Here is a 26,158-nt window from a genome sequence, read left to right on the forward strand (position 1 = left end):
GTTCTGGTGAATTGCTTCACCATTCTGTTAATGTTATGCATGTCTTGAATATTGATCCTGTACATGTATTCATAATTAATCTAGATCTGCAACTGCAATTTTTTAACATGTGTAGGGATGCTGTGTTAATTTATTTTGACAGTTTATTAACATAAGTTTGTCTGTTACTTTATTATTATAGTTTATTAACATATTGCTTTTCTCTTACTCCGTTATTTTCATATGTTGATGCATGTGCGTCATGACAAGTAATACATATTTATTAATTTATTGATTCATATTGTGTCTGGTGTTCAACTCCATCAAGAGAACACTTTGCTTGCTTCCAGAGGAGTGTTCTCTTAGCCGGAGACTACTGTACTGTATAATGTTTTTGAGGTATTGAGATGTGTAGCCCTTTCAATCTTTAATTAACCCATAATTTTAGACTGGATTTACCATCTAAATCAGATTTCTGCCTGGATTTATCCAAATAGCCATACATTTCACCATCAGTTTCTCAGAGGAGGGGCTGGTTAATGTCTGAAGTTTAAAAAAGTGAACGATAAAAACAAGGCAATGAGACGGTATAATTCAGAGCCCCCCCCCACCCCCCCACCCCAACACTTGTTTAGTGGACCAATAAATTGGGGCATTAAGAAAATATCTGAGGCTTCTAGCTTATACTGTGCATTGAGCCTTATTTGGCTACAAGGAAGCATGAATTTTGAGACCTTTTCTGCAAAAGAACTGCAAGTAGAAATCAGTCTACCTGCTGGAAAGTAAAACCCACCTATAAGAAGCATCATACTTTTGTTAATTTTGTCCATTGTGCTGAGTTCCAATGTATTAAAACTGCTGGAAGTGCCGTTGTCTTGAACAGGATGTCCGGATTCTCCACTGACAAGTGTGGTCTATCCAAGCAGCATTTACCTACTTTCCTGCTCCACAGTAATCGTTTCCATGGAGATTACCCATTTCACAAGACGTCTGTGCTAACCACTTTGGTAGTTGGTTTGTTCCATGAACAAGCGTGTAACGCAAAATGGGTAATTTATGCCTCATTGTGAAAGAATCTGTCATTGCAGGCTAGACAGGAGGTTGAGACATTGTATTTGATGGCTGCATACTTAGCTTAAAAATATATCTGCCATCCCCTGCAAGGAAGATTTAATAGCATAGAGAACTATATACGCAGTTAGCATGCTTTTACTGGGAGATGTGCAGCATCATCAATGTATACAGCATAAAATAAATACATATGTGTCATCGAAAAACTGCAAACGGGTCTAACATAATTTAGTGAGATTACTGCAATTATGATTTAATGCAACAACCAAGGCACTTTATGAGTGTTTATGGTAATTGCTGTAGGAATATGTTTTTGGTTGCCCAAACATATCCCGCATTAGCTTTTAGGTCAATAATCTTTTTCTCAGCTGCCTTATTGTAAACATTCAGTGTCACCTACCGACATCCAAAGCGTGTTCACCACAGTGTGTCTATCAGAATACTATATTGTTATCACATTTGCACTAAAATTATAAAAACATTATTTTAAACTTGCCAAGATTGATATCAACTGTTCTATCAAATGTATGCATGAATTTGTTAGGTAATTGTGTGGTGAGTTTTTATAAAGGGAGACAATACAGTGGCTTTACTGTAGGTTGCTGTTTTGTACTGTATGTATTTACTGTAAAACTTAATGATGTAGTTACTATTTAAATATAAAAGTAGTTTTTTAAAAAAAACTTTATACTATGCATAAAATAAACATATATAAATACATGTATATTACATGTACTCAAGTTCATGGCTTATAAAATACAATAACATTACAATTCAATTTAGCAGTGTCATATGGTAAGCCTGCTGAGCTCCAAATCTTACTTAAACCAAGGTTTAGTGTCAGTCATCCTGCTTCTTACAAAAACTATAACTGGTGGTGTGTTGATTTTTTAATTTTGTGTCCCATAGGAAAGAACGTTCTAAACTGGATTTAACTCCACTGCAGCACTAAAAAAAACCTTTGCAAACCTGCACTAACTAATTAAATGGTTTTATTGTTTTACAGCCTGTGGTAAGGCCTTAATTAATCATTTATTCAATTGATGGCTTCAGCCACATTCCCACGTGTGTGTTGCAGGGAGGATTTTAACTCCCTCCCTGCCACCCAATACTCCCCATATATACACACCCGTGCCTCGGCAGGGCTCTCGCTCTGCAACACTGCCGCACAGCCTCATATATAGGTCTGCAGTATTAAGAAAGTTACTAAAAGTAACATCTTCATGAACAATCAACATTCTGTGATTTACTTCTACAGGACCGCATACATATCAAACAATTGCCAGACAGTACTTCATTGTAAATAACAGGCTAACCATTGACTTAATTTGTTAAATGTTGAGAAAGAGCGGGCGTATAAGACATGATATAAAATAATATATATACAGGTGATAATGGAAATTCAGTGCTTCCTTCCTTTAATCTGCCTTACTTGCAAAACAACATTTGTGCTGCCGTTTCTACGCTGACATTTTTAATGTTGAAAGCGATACAAAGAGCCCTATCTTTGGGGTTGTTTGTTGTAGCTTAAAATGTTACCACAAATGGAAAGATTGGACTTATTTAGCATACTTTAGCAGCAGACAGAAACATGTGGTAATATAGTATATGAGTAATACATGTTAGAGGATTTCAGTGTGGCCTCTTTTTACTAGTTAAATCGTTAACAGAATTCCTTTTCAGTTAACATTTTCTGAAAATGTTTACATTTTAAATAGTAGCAATATGTAGTATGTACCTCCCTGTTTTTTTTTTTTTAAAGATTAGAACAATGTGACCCATGGTATAGGCCTACTACACTCATTCAGTACTTCAGTATCAAGGCTTTATTTAATACAATCGTATTCTGTAATTTTTAACTGTTACTTATTACAATTTGGTTTATCCTAAATTCCTCGGTAAAATACATATGGAATTCAAAATGCTTTTCCTAGCTCAACATTTTAAATAAATATACACCCAGTCTCATGTTCAGTTGTATTACAAAGGTACTGTCTAACTCTATGAAACTGCCTTTCCTCAACTAGACTGGAAACTCTGCAGATCTTTTCTTGGCGTTTACTCTCATATAGGGTTTTCCGCATCTGATGTAGATCATCCACTGAGCATACTTTCCATCAAACTCTCCATTTCTAAGCACTGAGCTTTGTAAACAAAGCTACTAATGACATAGTGGTTGCACACTGAGAACTCCTTTCTAAGCTATTTTTTTATAGACCTCTTAGTTTTGGTTTTGGGTTGGGGTTTGGCTTTTTCAGGATGATTCTGGTTTTGTTGTCACTATTTAGTAAAATACAGCTGTTAATGATTTCTATTAAAATGGTTCATCCACAGAAAACTGGAGATGGATTAAGGAATTGGATCGATGCACATGGAAAACAAGAATATCATGTAATACATTTGGTTCAACTCTCTTGCTGAAATTCCCTCAAACCTGAATTGTTTTCACATTTCTAACCACCCCTCCATCCACCATAATTGATGTGCCTATGGCTAGCAGACCTATGGTAGTACAGTTAACAGAGGTACACTCTTCAGTTATGAAAGCACACAGTTCTGAACAGCAAAGTTCATACCCTGAGTGTAATTTAAAAATGGAACTACAATCTTGTTGCTGTGTAAATGTGGCATGCATTTGGTTTATTCATTTTTAGCCATTTTTACCCAAGAGGACTGAGGTTAATGGGTGTTAAAAGGAGCAGATTCATATATATCATCAAATTAAACATACATACTGATTGATGTGGTCTTTATGGCATAGGTCTTTATAGATATCTTAAATCCACTACAATAAATGATTTATGGAACATTTAGACCACCATCAGAGTAGCGTAAAGAAAAATAAATACACATGTGTAAAAAGTGTTGGCTTTCTTAGCATTAGAGACCGATGCACATTGAAATCATTCTCTTAAAAAAAAAAAAAAGTAAAGTATTTTGTCTGCAGGTTTATTATTTGTTTTTGTGAGGGTTTCTTCTTCTTGAAAGCAATTGTTTTGCTGTGAAAACCATGCATTTTGAGCGCCTATCATGAGTGGAGGAGTCTTGTATGCTGTCCAGTGAAGAGTGCTAATATGTTAAAGGAGGCTCAGCAAGTAAAAGTTTTCTAGTATACCAATACATAACTGACTGCAATTATACAACTAAATTTAGACTTAAACATTTCCTATCATTGCAGTTTATGGAGCATCTCTAGTTGTGTGGATTTTTAAAACTAATTTTGGAATTTATCTTGCAATCATTCAACTCCAACTGCAGAATTACTTGGAGAATCTCCCTTTTCTAAATTGCACCATACTGTAAGTAAGCACTGTACAGAGCTTCATATACAAGAAGGGAAGAACTTCCCTGAATCCAGCTGTTAAATATTTTTGATACGTTGTACTGATGTTTAAGGTAGTTTAAATCACATTATAAATTGGCATAGTGCAAACCTTAGGAACTCCTGGATAAAAAAAATATGGAAAAATTATTGCCTATGGTTTTTGACAGATGGCACTTGACAGTGTACTGCATTATTTGAACACGTGTTTCATGTTTGGTTATGGAGGTCAATGGTGTAAAATGTAACTCTGATTCAATTTGTGTGTGTTTCCAGCTTGATTAATTACCTCATTGGAACAGCTTACTGCAGGCATTTTGGAAAGACCGGTTTAGTGTGATGACAGCAGTCGTTCTTTGAGCCAGTGACTAGGTTGGAAATTAACCCTATGATCATTGTTGGAATAATTTGCCATTATGTTTGGTTTTGAATTGCCCCAGTAATGATGCACATTTCCTGTTTTTTAAATAGAAGCATATTTAAATTAACTTGACCATACCTCAACTGTTGATAATTCAATTCCAATTCTATAAAGCGCTCTCAATTTGTTTTGTTTCTTTTTTTGTAACATTTAGCAGAGTGGAGTAGTGGTTAGGGCTCTGGACTCTGGACTGGAGGGTCGTGGGTTCAATCCCAGGTGGGGGACACTGCTGCTGTACCCTTGAGCAAGGTACTTTACCTAGATTGCTCCAGATAAAACCCAACTGTATAAATGGGTAATTGTATGTAAAAATAATGTGTAAAAAATTATGTAATTGTATGTAACAATAATGTGATATCTTGTAACAATTGTAAGTCACCCTGGATAAGGGCGTCTGCTAAGAAATAAATAAATTTGCATCTTTCAACAAACTGACATTGAATACTGTATATAGCTCAATCAATGCTGAATTATAAGGACAGAACCATCCTGGAGCTCTGCAAAATAGATTTACAGTTAGGCAGTAGAATTATCGGTCTCAACACTGCAGTCTGTGGTTATTGTAAGTTAGCTTCATGAGAGGGACCACCGTGATTCACAGCTAAAAACGTTTTGTGTTTTGGGTTTACAGTTAATCTTTGCTTGTTACAACCAAGTTTCCACCATGCATACATTACATGAACCTGCCTATAACGGAAATATACAGTATATAGCAGCCAAGGACGGACTGTTTTTTGATAAGTGTGCCAGTGTTGCTGAATTGACACTGTTTTATAGTGGCATCTTTTGTTCAAAGAAATTATAAGTGCAATCCTTGTAAGCGTGTCTATTAGACTAGCTATACTGTAAAATCAATCATGCTCAATGTTTATTTTGATACTTAGCCTAACTCTTCTTAGTTTAAGCATTACATTGGATTGGGGGGTTTATTGGAAAGTCTTGAAAATGTTCATTGTTTCCACTAAACTGTGTTCAGAGGGTGAAATCAAGGTTCCTGTTTATTGTGATGTATGCTTGTTGTATTTTTTGTAACCAGTGCTGGAAATGAGTTGTAAAATTGATTTAAATAAAGCATTCAAGAAAAAGCTTCTCTCACCCAAGAAACATGTGCTGGGAAACCTAAGACAAACTTTGTCAGTAATCAAATTTACTTTAGGAGGTTTAAACCGGTTCCAGTGTACTAATATTACAAGATCACTGCTTTCCTGAATTGAAAATCAGATGCACAAAAATGCTTGGCACTTACTGGCATAGAAGTACAGAAAGTGAAGAATGCCTTCTGTTTGTGAAGAACATCTCTGGTTTGAGTGAGAGTTCACAACTGGGATGTAAGCAAAATGCACACTGATTTCAGCGGTTAAGCTGGTAAACAACACGGTACTGTACACCTTCCCTGCAGATCTCTCTTTGTGCTACTTTGCTGTCCTTTAAGAGATCATTTAGTGAATGTTCTTACTGTTGTACATAGTGAATGTATTGAAGTAAATTCAAAGGAGCATATTGCATTTTACCTCTAAACAGGCTGCAAAAACAAACCAAAAAAAAAAACAAGAGCAAGGCTAATGCAGAGAACACTAAGGCTTTAGTCTGCTGTTCAAGGTTTGGTGTGCGTCCAAACAGCCCAGGGCTTTTGAAAAAAAGTGCAAACTATTACAACAAATTTGCCAAAGGGGAGTTGGCAAGGCTTGAAGTAAGTAACACGTGTGCGGCAGCTGCCAAGGTGAGACAATATAATAACACCCTTTTCGGATTAAATTTTTGATTTACAAAGATGTTATCCGAGGGCTCAGCCTTAGGTTTATGTCATAGTTGCCTGCACAGAAGTTATAATTGACTCAGTGTGTATCATTATGCTGTAGCTAATACTTATCTGATTAGTCTCTAAGATATCTGAAGAAAAGTTAAGCTGTATGCTTATATACCAACTATTTCAACCCTGTGGAGACTGCAAGAAAGAAAAAAAAATGTCATTTGAACAAAATATTGTAAAACTGAAAACATACGTGTCAGTTTAAGGTAGTGCTTTTTACACTTGACAGCATTTTGCAGACACTTTAAGCTTATCATATACACTAGTGGCTCTGAACTCTTCTCTGAATTAAACACATTCAGAGCATTCATAATTATGCATGAAAGTCATTTGTCACAGTGCAGTGTAAGATCTGGTCAACATGATATACAATATACAATTCTGTTTAAGCAGAATCTTCATTAGAACTACAGTAACTAGGGTTTTTATTAATTATTTATTTATTTATTTTAAAGCAATATACAGTAGAAGGCTATCCTGTCTATTAACAGTTAATTTATACTTTTATTCAAAAAAGCTTTGGATGCAAATTCACCTTCCTTCAAAAGCCATATTTTCCAATACCTCAGGAGGTCCTTATACTGTAGCTGAGATCCATTGTAAATAAATAAAAATGCAGTTGTCACCCAAAGTGGAGGGGGTATTCTGTGGGCCGCACTGGGGTGGCAGCACACAGATTCCTTTGAAATTGTCACCAATCCACAGGGATGTGATTGGAAACCTCCAGAGGATTACCATCTCCTGCACTTTACTAGCATGAAAATTCACTCCTCGGTTGGTATAGAATATTGGTTCAGGAGTGGAGGCTGGCGATATCTCAAGGAATTCCAGTAATAAAGCCAGTGTTTAGGATATAAACTGCAGTCTTTGCTAAACTGATCTTTTTGAGTGGCTGCTTTGTTTTATCTGTTTATATAATAATCTAGGATTGATTTGGTCTGATTGCAGTATTTATAAATTAGTTGTATGGCTTAAGGCAGCTTTCTGATCTCATCCTTTCTCCTACATGCAGGATTAATTCCCCTGCTACTAACTGTATACCGATTTTTACCAAAAAAAATGTTCAGTCCGTCTCCGTCTCCATCACTCCAGAACTGGGCAATGAATTAATTGCAGTGATTTTCATCTGCATACATTTTGTAAATAAACATTGAAAAATGATCTAGAGGATTTTATGTAAAACAAAAAGTAAAGGGCTTTGTGTTTCAGAAGAAGGCCTTCCCTCTTCACTTGCTCCCCACTGAGGATTCTACCCCTCTTCCCTCTATTCAAGCCACTTCATATGGAGTCTGTGTGGGAGGGAAAGATTATCTTCTAAAGATTCACTTTCATATAGAGCGATTTTATAGTGCTCTTGTTAATGGCAGAACACTTACCAGATAATTAAGTCCAATGAATGAACCACTCCTGTTTTTTTTTTTTAAATTAGTAAATGTTATATATTTGGATATCATAGGAATATCATTTAATATTCAGCATTAAAGTGTGACTGAACAAAACAGAACAAGGATCTTACACTATTATGATTTTAACTTCCGCACCAGTAAATACATCTTTTTAAAAGTACAGTATTACAGAACTTGACTGGAGAAGATTAATTATCCATCGATATTGAGTTTGTCAGCTAAATTGCCTTCTGCCTAAATTGTAGTCTTTAATTTTATTATTATTTTTATTAAACCTTTTTTTTTTTTTTTTAACTAGGAAATCACATTGAGATTAAAATCTCTTTTGCAAGTGAGACCGAGCCAAGAAAGGTTGCAGCAATACAATAACACATATTACAATACAAAAATACAAATACTGAAATCAAATACTTTTAAAACACAGGCAAGTCATAATACAATAAACAATCACTTAGTGACAATCAGGTGTAATCAACTACATAAAACAAGCACAACTCTTAATTAAATAATCATGCATCTTACTCTTGAATTGTAAGTTATTTGGGACTGCAACTTAAGTTTAGACTGTATGTCATTCCAAGACCATGGAGCAAGATAAGCAAATGATCTTTTAGCAGCCTCAGTACACACTTTAGGAACCGTAAAATACAAAAATTGAAAGAATAATTTTACCGATTAACACATGGAAAATAAAGTGATCAATTTTTCCTCATAATAGTATGGATCTGTCATTTCAAAGCTAATGTCTAAGTATGGTAGCTTTCAGACTAAAACAACTCATTTGTGTCCGTACATTATCAAATAAAAAACATAGGTCAGCAGATATAACTTTGTATAGAACCATTCTGTAAAAACATTACACCAGAAATGCTACGGAGAATTTGTTTCCCCCTGATGGTACTTGAGAAATCAATATTTGTGTTTATGCATGGACTTAGTAAGCAACCCATTATCATGTTTTTGTTTGCCCAACTGAAAATAAATGATGTACAGGTTTCTGTATTACACAGTAGATATTTAATTCACTTTTCTGAAGTTGGAAGCAACTCAGATGGGGATTGATTTTAGTTTGTATGTGTTTAGGTTTCATTTAAAGCCCTGTGGTAAAGCTCTTGATTTCTGCTGTACCAACAGATATTTTTCCAAAAAGTGTACGAAGCCAAGCATTTCTAAAAATGTGTTTACTTAGAACTGAGTACTTTTTATTTGTTCAAAATGTCAGAATTGATGAGTGATGAAGCTCTAGGCAAGTGCCTGAAATATGATGTATGTGATCATAGTTAATCTTCAAACCACATTAGTACCCAGGCAGCAGTTTTGTGGTAAAAAAAACCCCCCAAAAAACGTCTTTGTGTTTTTTTGTTTGTTTGTTTGTTTGTTTGTTTTAATTATCGTTCTCATAGATGGTCTTGGCTGGATTAGGGAGGGATAGAGAGGATGGGTTGGGGATTGTCCGCCTCATCATGCATGTGTCAGCCTCCAGGGTTCAGAGCTTGGTAAACATCCATTACCTGGGTGCGGCAGCTGAAAAGGAGAATGATTAGACTGCAGGAACAGAGGCCATCTGTTGCTCTTCATTTCTCCCGATCGACAAGTGGGTTGCAGCAGTGAAGCAGCTTTTTAACTGGTGGGAAAGCTAGGTAGAATAATGTATCAAAAATTGATGAAAAAAAAAATAGATGGCCTTGATGATGATAACTTGTGGATATGAACTTTTAACAGGAAGTTGACCAACATCATTATCTATCTATCCAGTCTGCAGAGAATTGGCAAGACTTGAACGTCTAACGGCTGGTCTTACAGACTCTGCCTGATTTAGTACTAATCTTGGACTGCCTCCTTTAAGGTAACAAGATCAGAGCTAATCAGGGTCTATGCTATATATCTAGTGGTAAGAGCCATAGATAACAGAACAAGTTTCACTACTATTTAACATTTCTCTGCACGTGTCAGAAATGTTTATGTTGGAAACAGGTGGGGGGGGCCCAAACTCCTCACTGAAAGGGTTTTCTGTAAATCTCTTTAGGAGCGGAGTTAAAAAGAAATGCCTCCTAAAGGATAAGGAAAAGGTAAAATAGGGGTTGATTTCTTCAGCCTGCACTCATTATTTTCAGAAACTTTAATATTTATTGCTGTGGTTATTCATGCTGTTTGAAACTTAGATTTTCTCAGCATCACTGGAAAAAACCATAGGTGCTGAATATCAAAGAACTTACATGTTTCATACACCGTATAGAACAGCAGCTCTTATCGGCTGTCCTACTGTCATCAATTTTAAACATGGCTTCTGTACAGGGAGTTGACATAGACATGTAAAATGGTAGTGATATTTTATTGTAGTTATGTATTTATTACCAGTGGACTAAGAGGTACTACTTCAGTTGAATTCTCCCCTTTTAAAAGACCTAATGTTGTTATTTAGTTTCAAAACATATGGGGTTAGAAATTCCTCTAGTTAGAAGTGCTAATATAACATTTCTTAATATTTACACTGTGTTGGGAATGTGCGGACCACAAATCTTACAATACAGTGCTTGAACTAAATTGTTTAGAATCCATGGATTATGTTCTATATACTTAAGAGGCCAATGGGTGTGCTGATTACCCCTTTTGAGGGGAATGTTTAGAGTTAGTTTTTTTTTGTATCAACAAGTCATTGTGCCAGAAACAGTAAAAGCTCATCATAAATAATAAGACTGAAACTTTAAAGAAAATGGTCCAAGAATGCTACTGTATACTCACAAACTGTATACCTAGACTCTTATTTTGGAGGCAAAGCCACATTTTCAAAAATCCAACTATTTTAGAGATCCTTCTCAAAGTCCCTGTCCCCTATTTCCATCCCGTTAATGTTATACTTATAACCTGGATTTTTATGCCCGATATGCAATAATTTACATTTCTTAACATTAAAATGAATTTGCTACTGTCCAGAGAAGGTCCAAATTATCTGGGCTGCGGATTCAGAGTCCACTTCTCCTCCAAGTTTGGTATCATCTGCAAATTTGACAATTTTGCAGTGTGTATCTTAGTCCAAGTCATTTATATAAATGAGGAACAGTGAGGGTCCAAGTACAGACCCTTGTGTTACCCCGCTAAGTACACCCCCCCCCCCTCATCTGATTTTACACCTCTCACAATTACTTTCTGCTTTATGTTTTTTACCCAGTTCTGTATCCAATTACATGTTCTTCCCCAGTATTCCTGCTGATTTTAATTTACTTCATAATGAGATTCAGCTTATTCTTGTTTTATTTTAATAGGGCGATGTTATTCAAGCTACAGTTCCCATTCTTTAAACATCAATGCAAGAACAAAATATCTGTCAGTCATGTTATCCGGCAATACGCTGCCCTGTATGCAGTGATTACAATATCTGCAGAATATTACTGCATTTTTCATTACTTCAAAAAATAAATGGGAAATGAGGTGCCTCAAGAAAAGAAAATAACATGTTGTTGCTGATAAATATACAAGACCCAGAGTGTTTTTAGTATTTAAAATTTAGGATTTTTATTTTTTTTTAATACAAAAAAACAAATTAATGTACAGCAAATGCTGTGTGGAGTAGTGGTTAGGGCTCTGGACTCTTGACCGGAGGGTCGTGAGTTCAATCCCTGGTAGGGGACATTGCTGATGTACCCTTGAGCAAGGTATTTTACCTAGATTGCTCCAGTAAAAACCCAACTGTATAAATGGGTAATTGTATGTAAAAATAATGTGATATCTGTATAATGTGAAACAATGTATAATGTGATATCTTGTAACAATTGTAAGTCACTCTGGATAAGGGTGTCTGCTAAGAAATGAATAATAATTTCACAGGTGGTAAAGTAATGATAGATCGCTATGTTACCACATGACTTCATTTGAATTGAATACCTGAAACAGGACACAGCAGCAGCAATATTATGTTTTGAAAAATTACAATTAACTTTGTCACATAATTAATTTCCATAATTGTTGGTAAGTAAGCGGCATACTGTATAGCTGGGTCTATTCATTTTATTTTTAGGGAGTGTTTCAAAACTGATTAACAATACTTTTTGGATGATATCCAATACTTTTTTTTTTTCTGCTGTCAATTTAACGAGATAAACCAAATATTTTGTCATGCCAAAAACATTCTGTATGGGGTGGGGGTGGGGGGTTAGCCAAGATTTTGCCAAGATTGTAATCATTTATGTAGATACCACTACTTGCATCGAAGAAGTCACTTTACAGTAAACAAAGTGTCAATTCCCTGCAATTTGCAGATGTAATTACTGTAAAGCAGGAACATATTGTGAAGTTGCTGTCATAGCAATTTGAAATGTGTGTTACACGATAATCACTGGGTTATTAAGGGATTTGAAATACTGTCATTTTGGAGAAGTGACCACACCTACCTACCAGTTTCTTTAAGGAACATCATTAAGGAAATTGACAGGTAGTGTTGGTGTTTTAATGCTTGAGGTATTCATTAGGGTTAAGGAAGCCCTATGTATTATATAATGTTGTCAAACAAGTTAAGCTTAAGCCACTGAATGACGTCTTATTATTCCATTACGATATGCAATTAAGTCTTACTGCTTTTTCCACCATAATTTTGGCTTCACTTGAAAAATGAGGCCCAGCTCACAAACGGGTGTTAATAAAATTTTCTAGATGTGTTGTTTTTTTTTCATTCTGGAAATTAGAGGGGTGTGTTTGTTATTCTGTCTACTTTGTAGCATACCCAAAAGCAATCAGGTTATAGAGAAGTGACGTTTAAATACAGGTTTCATTTTTTAAATTTGAGATTTAAACTGTATAGTTGTCTTGAATTCTCTTGACTTCCCAACCACCCCTTAATTAAAGTTAGAAATGGAATGCAGTCCACTGAGCATTGTTCATTCAAGGGTGAATACTACTATTATTATTATTTGTTTATTTAGCAGACGCCTTTATCCAAGGCGACTTACAGAGACTAGGGTGTGTGAACTATGCATCAGCTGCAGAGTCACTTACAACTACATCTCACCCGAAAGACGGAGCACAAGGAGGTTAAGTGACTTGCACAGGGTCACACAATGACTCAGTGGCTGAGGTGGGATTTGAGCCTCCTTACTACTACTAGTATACTAGTACTTACTACTAGTATATAGTGTAGATTGGATAGTTACCTATAAAGAATTTACAAAGTTAGACCACTGCATTAGACCAGAAAGACCTCTTGGCCACAATGGCTGTCATTTAACTGGTTTTCAGACAGTATGGTCATTTGTGCTATAAAGCTGTGTAACATATCATAACACAACATAACATATCTAGCCTAAGAATGAAGGGCTTTATTGTATGTGACCAATAAAAAAAAAATAAAAAAACATAGCATTTTGCAAGGATGATATTTTCATATTAAAGCAAGGTGTTTATACATGTTTGTAAAATACCTTTTATGTTTGTAAATATGTCAGCGTAAAAGTATGGTAAAGGTAAACATGATATGGGAGCTAAATGAGACTGCTAGTCTTCCCCATTGAGTTTATTTATTAGTACTGATTACACACGTGGATTTATAGTAAATATTTGCATTTAAATGTTTTTTTTTTAGAGGGAAATTCGAGTTTTACGTGTGGGTGTTGATGTTCTCAATAAAAACTACAAAGGAATGAACATCTGCCTTATTACAGCTGGAAACAGTCACAGCAGTATGTCTTTGGGCACAGGTCACAAGGTTGATAGTTTGAAAAATCTTCAGATATAAAATACATTTATAAAACCATAAGATATTGGTATAACTAATTACAGCAATGATTTCTTTCCGATTTTCGCTTTCAGATCTTCTGACAGTGATGGAGTACAGGTCTCTTCTTCAGCTTCTCTGTCCTGATTTTCCTGTGGAACTTGTGCAAAAGGCAGCAAGGTAAAACAAAAATGTACTTTATATGTATATCCAAGCATTATATACAGAAATCAATCACTATCTGCAGTGGATACATATTAACTATGGGCCTTATTCACAATACTCTTATGACTAATTCCATTAAGTTTGATTTTCAAGAACTGCTGTAGACTGTTGTTAAGGTAATCGTTTAATACTATGGCAACCTAGGCCGTACTAGACATATGAACAGATCTGACAACTACTGTACTACACAGATAGGGACCATGGATGGGGAAATATTTGTGTTCTTTCATTTCCGTGGAACTGTTTATGGGTTTTACGATTTTAAATATATGTGTAATGGTTTATTAAATTGTAATAGCTTTTTGTTAAGTAAAACATGACTTGGTAGTTCTTTCCATCATAAGTGAGATGTCCTCATCCCATCCATGATTAATGTATTTAGTTATCCTGTTAACAACAGAGAGGTAACATTCTTGCATGCTAACTTGTCACCAACCCTCACTGCAATTTTGAAGTGTGATGATAGAATTAATGTGTTCTCCAATGCACAGCCTAGCAACCGTGTTAGAAACACAAGCCAACACAGCAGACAATCTGACTCCTCATCTCATTTCTCATGGGACTGCAGCATCTCATTTCTAGGGGCATCTTTTTAAAAACAACAAATATTTAAGATGAATTGTTATGACATGGTTCTGAACAGACAACTAAAACAAAAGGTGTGCAAAATGTGTGTGTAATTCACAAGATACAAGTTTTATATTTCTGATCATCATCATTCAGATGGGTGTGAGCACACAACTTTCCTCAGGGCAGTGATTAAAAAGCTGACATGTTATTGTTGCATCATACTGTTGTACTGAAATGTTTAAACAATGAGAGCAGAAGGAGACATTTTTGTAATGGTTTTACTAATGAGGGTCCTCATTGGAGATTATTATTATTATTTATTTCTTAGCCGACGCCCTTATCCAGGGCAACTTACAATTGTTACAAGATGTCACATTATTTTCACATGCAATTACCTATTTATACAGTTGGGTTTTTACTGGAGCAATCTAGGTAAAGTACCTTGTTCAAGGGTACAGCAGCAGTGTCCTCCAGCTGGGGTTGAACCCACGACCCTCCGGTCAAGAGTCCAGAGTCCTAACCACTACTCCACACTGCTGCAATGATTTCTCCATCTCATTTTTTCTTTTCTTTCCTATACAAAACCTCTAGGGATGGACACAGACAGAACTTAAGCGTTATAGGCCTTATATTTTACCTCTCAAAGTTAATTAAATAGAAGATGTTCCATTTCATCCGTGAGTTTCATTCCATCTTTCTGGAAATCCTTTGACCCGTTTTGTAAGTCTGATACAATTTTTTCAGGTGGTTGTTAACAATAAAGAACAGGTCACACAGAAGTATGTTTTAAAGAAACAACAATTTTACACAGTGCTGGAAGGTAAAAGGTTAAGTAAGAAAATATTAGTAAAAATATACCCACACCTTTAAAATGATTACAGTTGCATTGAGGTGAAACTCTGTTAGTGTCTGTCCGTACATGCTGCCAGCAGTGCTCTCCTGTTTGCTATAAACACTCATTCTAAATGTAGTGCTGTCAGGCAATTTGATAACAGCTTACCCAACTAAAATACTGTTATGATTTAGTCATATTGTCAAAAGGTAATCTTTATTGTTAACCAAAAGTAGAGTGCTATGAAAAAAAAATGACTGTATATTTAAAATTTCAAGTTTTGGGGGGTTTTCTGAAATACAAACAGACATTATTGTTCTTTTCAATTGAGGACTTATATTTCTGTTAACATTTTATAAATTCCTGCTTTGAAACAATGTGGTGTGGATTCAGTGAGCTTTGAGAGATAATGGAGCATCTTTCCAGCAAATTGTAACACATTTAGTTTTTTCACACACAATGAAAAAGACTGAGGGATCTGACACAGAGTATGTCTGCATATATATATATATATATATATATATATATATATATATAATTTTTAAATGATCTCAATCCTAAATTTCTAGGTGATGTAATACTTTTGGCCACAGCTGTATATACAACTCTGCAGCTCCTGTGTGGGATATCACGGTAGCATAATTGAAAACTTTCCAGATGTAGGGAGTCTGACCTTTATTCAGCCAGATATGAAGTTATAACATGCTTAAACTTTAGAGGTAATTTTAATTTAGCTGTGTTATACGCCAAAATGTGCATCATCTTTGTACTCTTTATATATAAATCTTGAAGTAATATTTTTTTTTTCCCAATCCAACTGTAAATCTCCAAATTAATTATGACTTGGCTTAATGTGCCAGCTTCTGCATTTCATACACACAAGACAAGTTAAAATGAGCCAAAATAATGAGGAACAATGATAATGCATACTGTTTATAACTAAATATTCATATATTCATTTTTTTTTTTTAAATTTAAGCAAGAATATAGAGATGCAAATGCACAACTTTTTAATCTCTCTGATCCTCTGGCTGTATTGATTGGCTTTTTACAGTGTGCTTTACCCCTTTCTCTGTCCCCCCTTCTTTTAATTTATGGTTCAGTTACTTTGATTCATTCCAGTGCCAGTAGCTGCCTTTATAGATCAAGATAATTGTTTTCCCAATCGCTGTTTAAAAGGGGCTTAATAGCGTTTGATTTCCTCTTGTCATGCAAAGAAGTGCAATATATGTCTTTCAGTCCCTGTACGTAGAAAGCACTTCATTAAACAATAATAAGTCCTGTAAACGGGACAGGTCTGTATCACTAGAGACCATAATAATGTGTTTATGTTATGGTTTCTTTTTGTCTTTTACTACACAGCATGTTGTAAAGACTAAACGTTTATATCCATGCCGTAGCTCACATTTACTTAAGATGTGTTACCCTATAGTTTTCTACCCTTACACTGTATATATTTTCTTGATATAATGTTTCAATGAATCTTCCAGCTTGTAGATAAAGCTCTTAATTCAGGTATTGTAAAAATACTGACGGTACAGCTGTTTATCTATGTTATTGTATTATTGACCTTGTTAGCGCTGGTCATTGAAGTAACTGGTTACTATTGGTTTGTCTGTAGGATTGTGCTGATGGATGATGCTATGGACTGTCTGATGTCATTTCCTGATTTTCTCTATGCATTCCAGATTCAATTTTACTATGAGGGTGAGTGCACAAGGTACTCTTTATGTATTATAGCTTTTTTTAAATTTTGATTTTAAGCATGCATAATATAGTTATTTTAATTTAGAAGTTGGAAAAACAAATAAGTTATTTAAAAAAAAAAAAAATTAAAGCACTCGTGTATGTTTTCCATACCTGAGAAAAACTAGGTTAAAATCCTAAAACGGATTGCAGCTGAATGCAGTTCCTCTTGCATATATATTCTCAATTGTACCAGAATGTCTGTAAGAAATTGATGTGAAATCTTGTACATTTCTGGCAGCTAATTTGCACAGCTACAGTTGCAAAATTAAATGATGCTTTTGCATATTATGTAATACCGTATTGTACTACCGTCTGTTACTCCAGTGGTCATCACCATTAAAATGGTCCTTATGACATAAAGAAACACATTCTGACAACAGTATGTCTATTTTGTCTTACGATGGTCTTCATTTCTCAAATTCACTAGTGACAACCTAAGGGCCAATTAGTGGAGCCCCTGGTTGTTGTACAGCCTTTGATCATATTCAGTGATCATAGCATCATAGCAGTGGAGCATCATAGCAGTGGTGCTATGATGCTGTATGTAAGTACAGTCAATCATACACATATGGAAAGCAGAATTTTAATATTAATTGAAACCGTTGGCATTATATGTCTTTCAGCAGAAGTAAACATTCACATTAGAGATTACATGATGATATGTGCTTCTGAAGGTGAAACTGAACAATTCCATTTGTAATAAACCAGCTGGCTTTGTCCATAAACCCACATGTTTAAAAATAGACTAATAAAGTAAATCCAGACATGTTTATAAAGCCACACGTGTCTTCATGTTAGGTCTGTGTACTGCACTTCAATGAGACGTCTGCAGAACATGGGTTGCTGTTTATTTATTCTTCCTTGTACGAATTCTTGACCTACCGCAGCTAATCGACTTGATTGCCTGCTGTTGGTTTTCTAGTGTAATTATTAACAACCCCCACAGGATTTATATTTACTGAGGACACATATAGAGGAGCCAAAGTTGCCTGGTTATCATAAACTCATCAGCATCGGGGTAAAGTAAAATCACAGTGTGTAGGTAACAATGTTAGATTCCTCCATTTTTAAGAAAATAGATTATTATTTTTAATTTAACCTAATTTACCTAACTTCATTACTTGACGTCATCTAACAAAGTAAATAGCTGTGATGTGTCTTTGGGAAGTATTTTCATAGACCCTTAGTTGCCCTCTGTCTCTGATTACAGTATACTGACTTTTTTTTTCTTCTTGCATATCTGTGCTACATCTACCGAATTTGCAACCAAGAAAATCATTGCTAGGAGTCCTTCACATTTACAGTCCCACTTTGCCATCTAATGGTTTCACTTTGGTTTGTGTTTGTCTCAACCAACACTGGAATGTGCTACTTGTGTGCCTATGTTACATTCACTTATGCCTCATTTCCACTAGTCACGTCTAGTGGAAATGAAGCATTAGATTCCAAGCCAAATGCAGAGTCTACACAACATTTGTCTTGAACCTTACCCAAATGGAACAAAAATGTTATGTGCAACATTCTGTGTCAATTTACTTTGCAGGAAGAAGGCCCCCCCCCCCCCCCCCCTATATATATAATATATGTATAATGTGGTTTGTTTTCTTCCAGAGTTTTTTGAAAGCATTGCTGTGATTTATCAGGACCTGCTTTCTGGAAAAAGCCCCAACACTGTGATAGTCCCGACTTCGTTCTCAGCAGAACAGGTCACCCGTCCGGCCACCAGTGATACTGCGGCTCAGGAAGGGGTGGACTCTCCTCTGTTCTGTGGTTGCATTGAAGCACTGTGTGACAGATACAAATACAGGTCATTTAATATGCAAATTAAATTGATTTTGCCTTTTTTTTTTTGGTTTAAATTAGTTAACTACTGTGCTGTTTTATTTATGTTTTTTACACAAGGTTTAATGTCTCTGTGTTTTGGTAGTCGCCTTAGATATGTGTGTTTATATGAATGTTGTTAAGCTACAGTATAGAAAATGTTAACCATAGTTTTACAGAGTTTTGAAAATGTGTTTGTGGGAAACTTTTAATTGAATAAATATGTTTGAAATTGCTAGAAGAGGACATAATTGTTGTGAGTGAAGTTAGGCAAACACACCTGCACCTTTTTATAGCAAAGTCCTCATATCTGTTCACGACAGGAGCAGATGAAACAGACCAAATGTATGAAAACAATTCAGATTCTTTTGAAGTCTATGACGACTTTATAGGTGCATTCTACCCGTAACAGTCACTTTTGTTTACTTTCCCTAGGGCATCGCTATAAAAGTTATTCTAAACTTCTCAGCCCATAAAACCGTACACATGAATGGACTGCATTCATTAATCCTTGAACCGCCAAGGGTTTGTCTTTTGTTTACTTATGAAGCAGATGTATCCCTGCTCTACAAGAAGTCTTTTGTATTGCCATCAACCTGGAATATTACAATATTTTCGTTTTCACGTTTCTATACATCAAATGATAGTTGCAGAGATTAGATAAACAATGGTCCTTAACACAGGTATTCAGACATAAAAGTAGAGCAGTATGATCTTTTGAAATGTGTCCAAGCTCAATCAGACTTATCCTCATTGAAGATTAAACTGGTGGAACCTTAAGTGAAAATGAAAATGCCCCTTCAGTGAAAAATTAGAGATAAAAAAAAAAAAAAGATAAAAACTTAAATATGGGGGATATGAATATGTTGCATATGTCACAGTTCTAAAGTTGAAATATATGGTAAACAAATGAATTTCTTCTAATTACTTCTTTTAATACTGAGTTGTATTTTCACAGTCATCCCCCACTGTCATCCATTAAAGAGATTCTGTGCCAAGTACAGCGTGTATCCTTCTACGGATTCTTGATGGCAATTGCAAAGCATGAGGGGATCAACTGTGACATTGGTAAGTACCTAAACTTTAACTAGAAATTCAGTACATTTTGTCCTTTTAGTTATTTACTAATGTGTTTATAGGTTGTGATACACCAAGAGTCTGCAGTGGGTGTGATGAGCTCTTGACAATGTATTTAGTTAAAGCTGTAAACCCCATTTGTACCGTCTTAGAAGACAGCTCCTCCATTTAACACCTATCAGTTGGCAAGTTTTTTTTTTTTTTTTTCCTCAAGTTCTGATTGTTATAATTTTTAATAATAACTGTACTTGGTGTTTCAAACCTGTACACATTTAGAATTAATTATGGTATTTTAGAAATATTTAAAAGGGGGAGATGTGTAAGTATGTAAAAAAACAAGCAAGAAAAAATTGAACACTTATGACTGTATTCAGAAACAACAGCTGAGTGTTCACTTTAGTGTGCCAAGTTAATTGTTGCTGATATTTAAAAAAACACCTTAAGTGACCACTAACAATCAAGTTTGTCAGTGACTAGGGAAAACACAAATCTTTTGACAGAACAGTTTGTGAATGTGTTCATATGGTTAGCGGTTCAAAGTGTGCCAGCTCTTGGACTTCTAATACACCATACAATCCAGCTGGGAGAGACAGAACTGGAGTAATTGCGACTTTACACACCACAGCTGATGCCTGTTAATTCCTGCTCCCAGTTGAGCAGCATGTTTTGCATGTCACGTTATGGTTTCTTACGCCGCTACAGATCCCACTCTCCCGCTCCCACACAGACACACGTGGGGATGCTCTAAGAAGCAGCCTTTCCTGCCATCACTGAAAGAACTGACCTTCAGACCAGCATGTTTCTCTCAGCCCTGCTGGGAACCCCACATGGTGTTCAAGAGCAAGTAGACATTTTAGTATGTAAAGACACTGAGAGTTAGCTACCACAGTTGTTCCATCTTACAAAGTGTGAATTATCCCACCATTTACACAGAACTAATTCACAATTAAGTCCCTCTCTGACCACCTTCTTGCTCACAGATGAGAACCTCTTGAACTTCATGGTTCTGTCTTCCAACACTGCTGCTATGGTATAATAATATCATTTAATTCCTGATTATTTTATTTGTATTTTCTTATTTATATATAACACTCCACCCAAAGAAAAACATCTGCATCTGAATTTCGTTGTAGACCGTACAATAGTAAGAACCCATTTTCTTATTGTCTTTTTGTGTAGTTTGTTGTCCTAGAAAGACTTCAAAAGAAGTTTAAATACACAGTATTGTTTTTGTTTCACTAGGTATTTGTAGTGCGCCAAATAACTCACACAGAAGTTCTCGAGAAGGAAATCCAATAGTTTTATTTGTTTGAAAATAAGTTGTATTGTTTGTTAATACAACCAACATCCATTTAGCTACATTCATGTGGTGTTGGTATTTCTCTAGTATTGTAGGTGAATGGCTTTTGCTAACAGTCTTTATTGATGTACAGGCATCACAGAAAAGGGGGATTAAAGAGATATCATTCTCTGTAATACTTGTGCTTCAAACTATTGAAGATGTTTTAAGGCAACTTCCAGTCCATTAGTTAAATCCCCTGTAAATATTTAGACGGGTCCTTTTTATTCACCTACCAGCAAGCAAAGCTAAAAAGGCAGATGAAAGGTATTAGTGTTTTAAACTTCTCGAAAGGTAGTTTAGTAGGAAAATCTAAATGTACTTGTAATTGTGGGTAAGATAAGTGTGATGTAGAAGACCATTTTCAAATAACCAGCAGAAATATGCTAGTTATTACCAACATCCTATTGGATTCATACGACTTGGTTTATGGTTTATGGAAGTTGAAACATCTTTATAATCATTTTTTATTAGATTTGTTAGTTTATATAAATGCATACATCATAACTTGCGGAAGATTTAAAAATAGCATTCAGGTTTCAGACTTGTTTTATGAGATGAACAGGCATATGAAACAGCTATGCCATCTAGAGAGAGAAAAACATAGAAGTGTTCAGAAGATAAGTACTTCCTACATTTAAATAGCAAATAAATGTATTCACTCTAAACAGAATTGGCAAGTTACAATCGGAAATTGTGTTTTCCAGTAGCTGCAGCCAGATATCTTTAATAGAGGAATGTACTGTAATATCCTGATTGAAGTGATAAAGATAACAATCTTCTAACCTTGACCTTTGCATGAACTTTACTAAGTTCAAGGCAGCTGTAAAATAGTTGCTTAAACATGGCGTATCAATTCCTTATGTTTTAACTAAAAGCTCTTGTAGTTCCATTACTATTTTTAGAATCTGTCACTTTCCTGAACTGTAACATATATTGCTTTAGTTCTTATCTGACAGATTTACAAAGTAGTAATCTATTGCAAACTTAAGGGCTTGCTGAAAGAAAGTTTTTCTGTCTGAAACTTGAGGCCATACAGCTACAGCGCCTGTCATTCAAATCGCCTACTTTGAAATTAGTGGGTTAAGGTGTGTGTAAGCTTTTGCTATTATAGGTATATACAGTGACAGTTACTAGTTTGAAAATGGGGCGCAAGAGGAAATCACTTAATGAGTTCTGTGCACCTGATCGACGGCTGAAGTCTCTGCGGCAGGATGAAGCGGGCCAGTCTGCCTTGCCTCCAGTGACTCAGAATAATGCAATTTAGTTCTGTTCAACTATCTAATGTTTTGTTCTGTGTATATTATTTTTACTTGTAAATGTATGCTATAAAAGTCTGTGTAATACACTTTATATGCTGCGTTTTCTACTGTTTATTTGAGACAATTTTTTAATTTGTGTAGGAACTTTAGCTTTACAAGGTATAGCTCTGCTGTGACCAAACCTTATTTCAATTAGAATGTTGGTAACCATGGTGTTGTTGCATGTTGAATATGATAAAGGAGTTTCTCTAAATGAGACATTTCTCAATGGCATAAAAATTCTGTTTTGTTTTTTTTTGTCACGTTGTTTTGTCCATAAACAAATATGATTCAATTAACAGTAAAAATTAATGATGCTATTAAGTCTTCAGGTGAGTTATTTTTTGAAAGTTGTAAAAGGCTTTCTCGTCACAGCAAAGCAGAATAAGGCAGTTACAGTCTCCCTGGCCAGAATCATTATAAGTATCCATTAAAACGCTGCATATAGTTACACCCTAACATCAGGTCTTTTTTCTTGAATTGGATTGGAAAATATTTTATTATTGGACATTAATCATAAAAAACATGGCCAACAAAAGAATGAAATCATATTTTTCCAGCAGGAAATCAACACTTAGTGTCGGGGGAATGGTGTTCCTGTGATCCGTGTAGGACTCTGAATGCTTTACTATCCAGGGTTGGTACAAGGGTAATGGAAACAACCAATAGTTTTAACTATAAACAGAAAAACAAGAAGTTTCACACTTTTTTTTTTTCTTCTGTCCAGGTTCCCTGCCAAGCAAGGCAGACCTGCTAATAGATCCTGAAATGGACCGAGAGCTGGAGAAACTGTAAGTAGTCTTATAAATGTTTCACAAATTTAACAAGGCTTTAAAAACCTTCCTGCTTAAAATTGGCTGCTGTGAATAAGAATATGCTACCCTGTTTTAGTGATATTCATGTCAATATTTGACAGGGCATGTGTGTAGTTTGTTATACACAGCAGTTTAGAACCTGATTTCTCATTTTTAAGAATCGCACAGATTTCGGTGAGCCCTACCTCCAACAGCAGCAGCAGTACAGTGGGACACAAGGAACCGGTCCGGAAAGCCTCTCCGCGGAAATCTCTCCATCACCGCAGGAGAATCGACATTGAAAGTGACGGCTCCAACGAGGAGACAGACTCTTCAGAGAACTAGAAGCTTGCACCTCCATCAGCAAAGGGCACCTTTCAGATATGCATGCTGGGTGAGCTGGTGGACCAACCCACAGCCTTTCACGTCTGGACACAGGACATGTGAACATCTGTATTTGGTAGCCTTTGATCATAAAACTGCTATAAATATCAACCATTTCAACACCAACAAGATAACAAGAGGATATGATCTTATCCTGGAGAGGAGGCGTAGGATACTTTCATACTTGCATGTTAAGGAATAAGCAATTAAATTTTAGCTTAAATCTTTTAGAGACTTGTAAAAACAATATGAGAAATAACATGGGCAAAGATTTAAAACATCTTTTTCCAGCTCCTTTTTTTCTCCCAGTATAGAGCAAGAAGCATGCATCTCAGGGTAATAATGCATGTATGAAGACAGTAAAAACTGTGTGTTCATTCATACATACATACATACATACATTATTACCCTGAGACTTTTCTGTTGCTGTTTTCCCAATATATATATACACAGGAAGAGGATGTTGCACCTGTTTTCTAAACCCCACCCATTTAATATAATTTAATTGGAGGAAGAAGATCAGGGTTATGGTTTACAAAAGCATCGCATCCCATCTATAATCTAGAACAGACATGACACAGTGCCACAATGCTGTGTGCGTCTATATGTGGTTAAACTGTTTTCAGTAGTTTCAGACTTATTTTAGACTGAGTTTATATATATATATATATATATATATATATATATATATATATATATATATATACATACAGTACTGTGCAAAAGTTTTAGGCAGGTGTGAAAAAATGCTGTAAAGTAAGAATGATTTCAAAAATAGACATGTTAATAGTTTATATTTATCAATTAATAAAATGTAAAGTGAGTGAACAGAAGAAAAATCTACATCAAATCAATATTTGGTGTGACCACCCTTTGCCCTCAAAACAGCATCAATTCTTCTAGGTACACTTGCACACAGTTTTTGAAGGAACTCGGCAGGTAGGTTGGCCCAAACATCTTGGAGAACTAACCACAGTTTTTCTGTGGATTTAGGCAGTCTCAGTTTCTTCTCTCTCTTCATGTAATCCCAGACAGACTCGATGATGTTGAGATCAGGGCTCTGTGGGGGCCATACCATCACTTCCAGGACTCCTTGTTCTTCTTTACGCTGAAGATAGTTCTTAATGACTTTCGCTGTATGTTTGGGGTCGTTGTCATGCTGCAGAATAAATTTGGGGCCAATCAGATGCCTCCCTGATGGTATTGCATGATGGATAAGTATCTGCCTGTACTTCTCAGCATTGAGGAGACCATTAATTCTGACCAAATCCCCAACTCCATTTGCAGAAATGCAGCCCCAAACTTGCAAGGAACCTCCACCATGCTTCACTGTTGCCTGCAGACACTCATTTGTGTACCGCTCTCCAGCCCTTCGGCGAAAAAACTGCCTTCTGCTACAGCCAAATATTTCAAATTTTGACTCATCAGTCCAGAGCACCTGCTGCCATTTTTCTGCACCCCAGTTCCTGTGTTTTCGTGCATAGTTGAGTCGCTTGGCCTTGTTTCCACGTCGGAGGTATGGCTTTTTGGCCGCAAGTCTTCCATGAAGGCCACTTCTGACCAGACTTCTCCGGACAGTAGATGGGTATACCAGGGTACCACTGTTTTCTGCCAATTCTGAGCTGATGGCACTGCTGGACATCTTCTGATTGCAAAGGGAAGTAAGCATGATGTGTCTTTCATCTGCTACAGTAAGTTTCCTTGGCCGACCACTGCGTCTACGGTCCCAATATATGTTACAGTTCAGGAAAGTGACAGATTCTAAAAATATTAATGGAACTACAAGAGCTTTTAGTTAAAACATAAGGAATTGATACGCCATGTTTAAGCAACTATTTTACAGCTGCCTTGAACTTAGTAAAGTTCATGCAAAGGTCAAGGTTAGAAGATTGTTATCTTTATCACTTCAATCAGGATATTACAGTACATTCCTCTATTAAAGATATCTGGCTGCAGCTACTGGAAAACACAATTTCCGATTGTAACTTGCCAATTCTGTTTAGAGTGAATACATTTATTTGCTATTTAAATGTAGGAAGTACTTATCTTCTGAACACTTCTATGTTTTTCTCTCTCTAGATGGCATAGCTGTTTCATGCCTGTTCATCTCATAAAACAAGTCTGAAACCTGAACGCTATTTTTAAATCTTCCGCAAGTTATGATGTATGCATTTATATAAACTAACAAATCTAATAAAAAATGATTATAAAGATGTTTCAACTTCCATAAACCATAAACCAAGTCGTATGAATCCAATAGGATGTTGGTAATAACTAGCATATTTCTGCTGGTTATTTGAAAATGGTCTTCTACATCACACTTATCTTACCCACAATTACAAGTACATTTAGA

At 35.7% G+C, this 26,158-nt stretch overlaps 1 protein-coding gene across 1 annotated transcript in view; it reads left to right on the plus strand.

The window, feature by feature from the left end:
* cstpp1 (centriolar satellite-associated tubulin polyglutamylase complex regulator 1) overlaps nucleotides 1-24,479 on the plus strand; it is a 39,516-nt gene extending 15,037 nt beyond the window's left edge. The window contains exons 4-9 of the mRNA XM_034053584.3: nucleotides 13,809-13,893; nucleotides 16,962-17,047; nucleotides 18,701-18,896; nucleotides 19,869-19,978; nucleotides 23,355-23,418; nucleotides 23,601-24,479. Of these exons, the coding sequence (XP_033909475.2) occupies nucleotides 13,809-13,893; nucleotides 16,962-17,047; nucleotides 18,701-18,896; nucleotides 19,869-19,978; nucleotides 23,355-23,418; nucleotides 23,601-23,766 (707 nt within the window). The 3' untranslated portion in view covers nucleotides 23,767-24,479. The remainder of the gene's footprint in view (nucleotides 1-13,808; nucleotides 13,894-16,961; nucleotides 17,048-18,700; nucleotides 18,897-19,868; nucleotides 19,979-23,354; nucleotides 23,419-23,600) is intronic.
* Nucleotides 24,480-26,158: the final 1,679 nt, after the last annotated feature.

Source organism: Acipenser ruthenus, chromosome 27 (assembly GCF_902713425.1).
Source record: "Acipenser ruthenus chromosome 27, fAciRut3.2 maternal haplotype, whole genome shotgun sequence".
NCBI lineage: Eukaryota > Metazoa > Chordata > Actinopteri > Acipenseriformes > Acipenseridae > Acipenser > Acipenser ruthenus.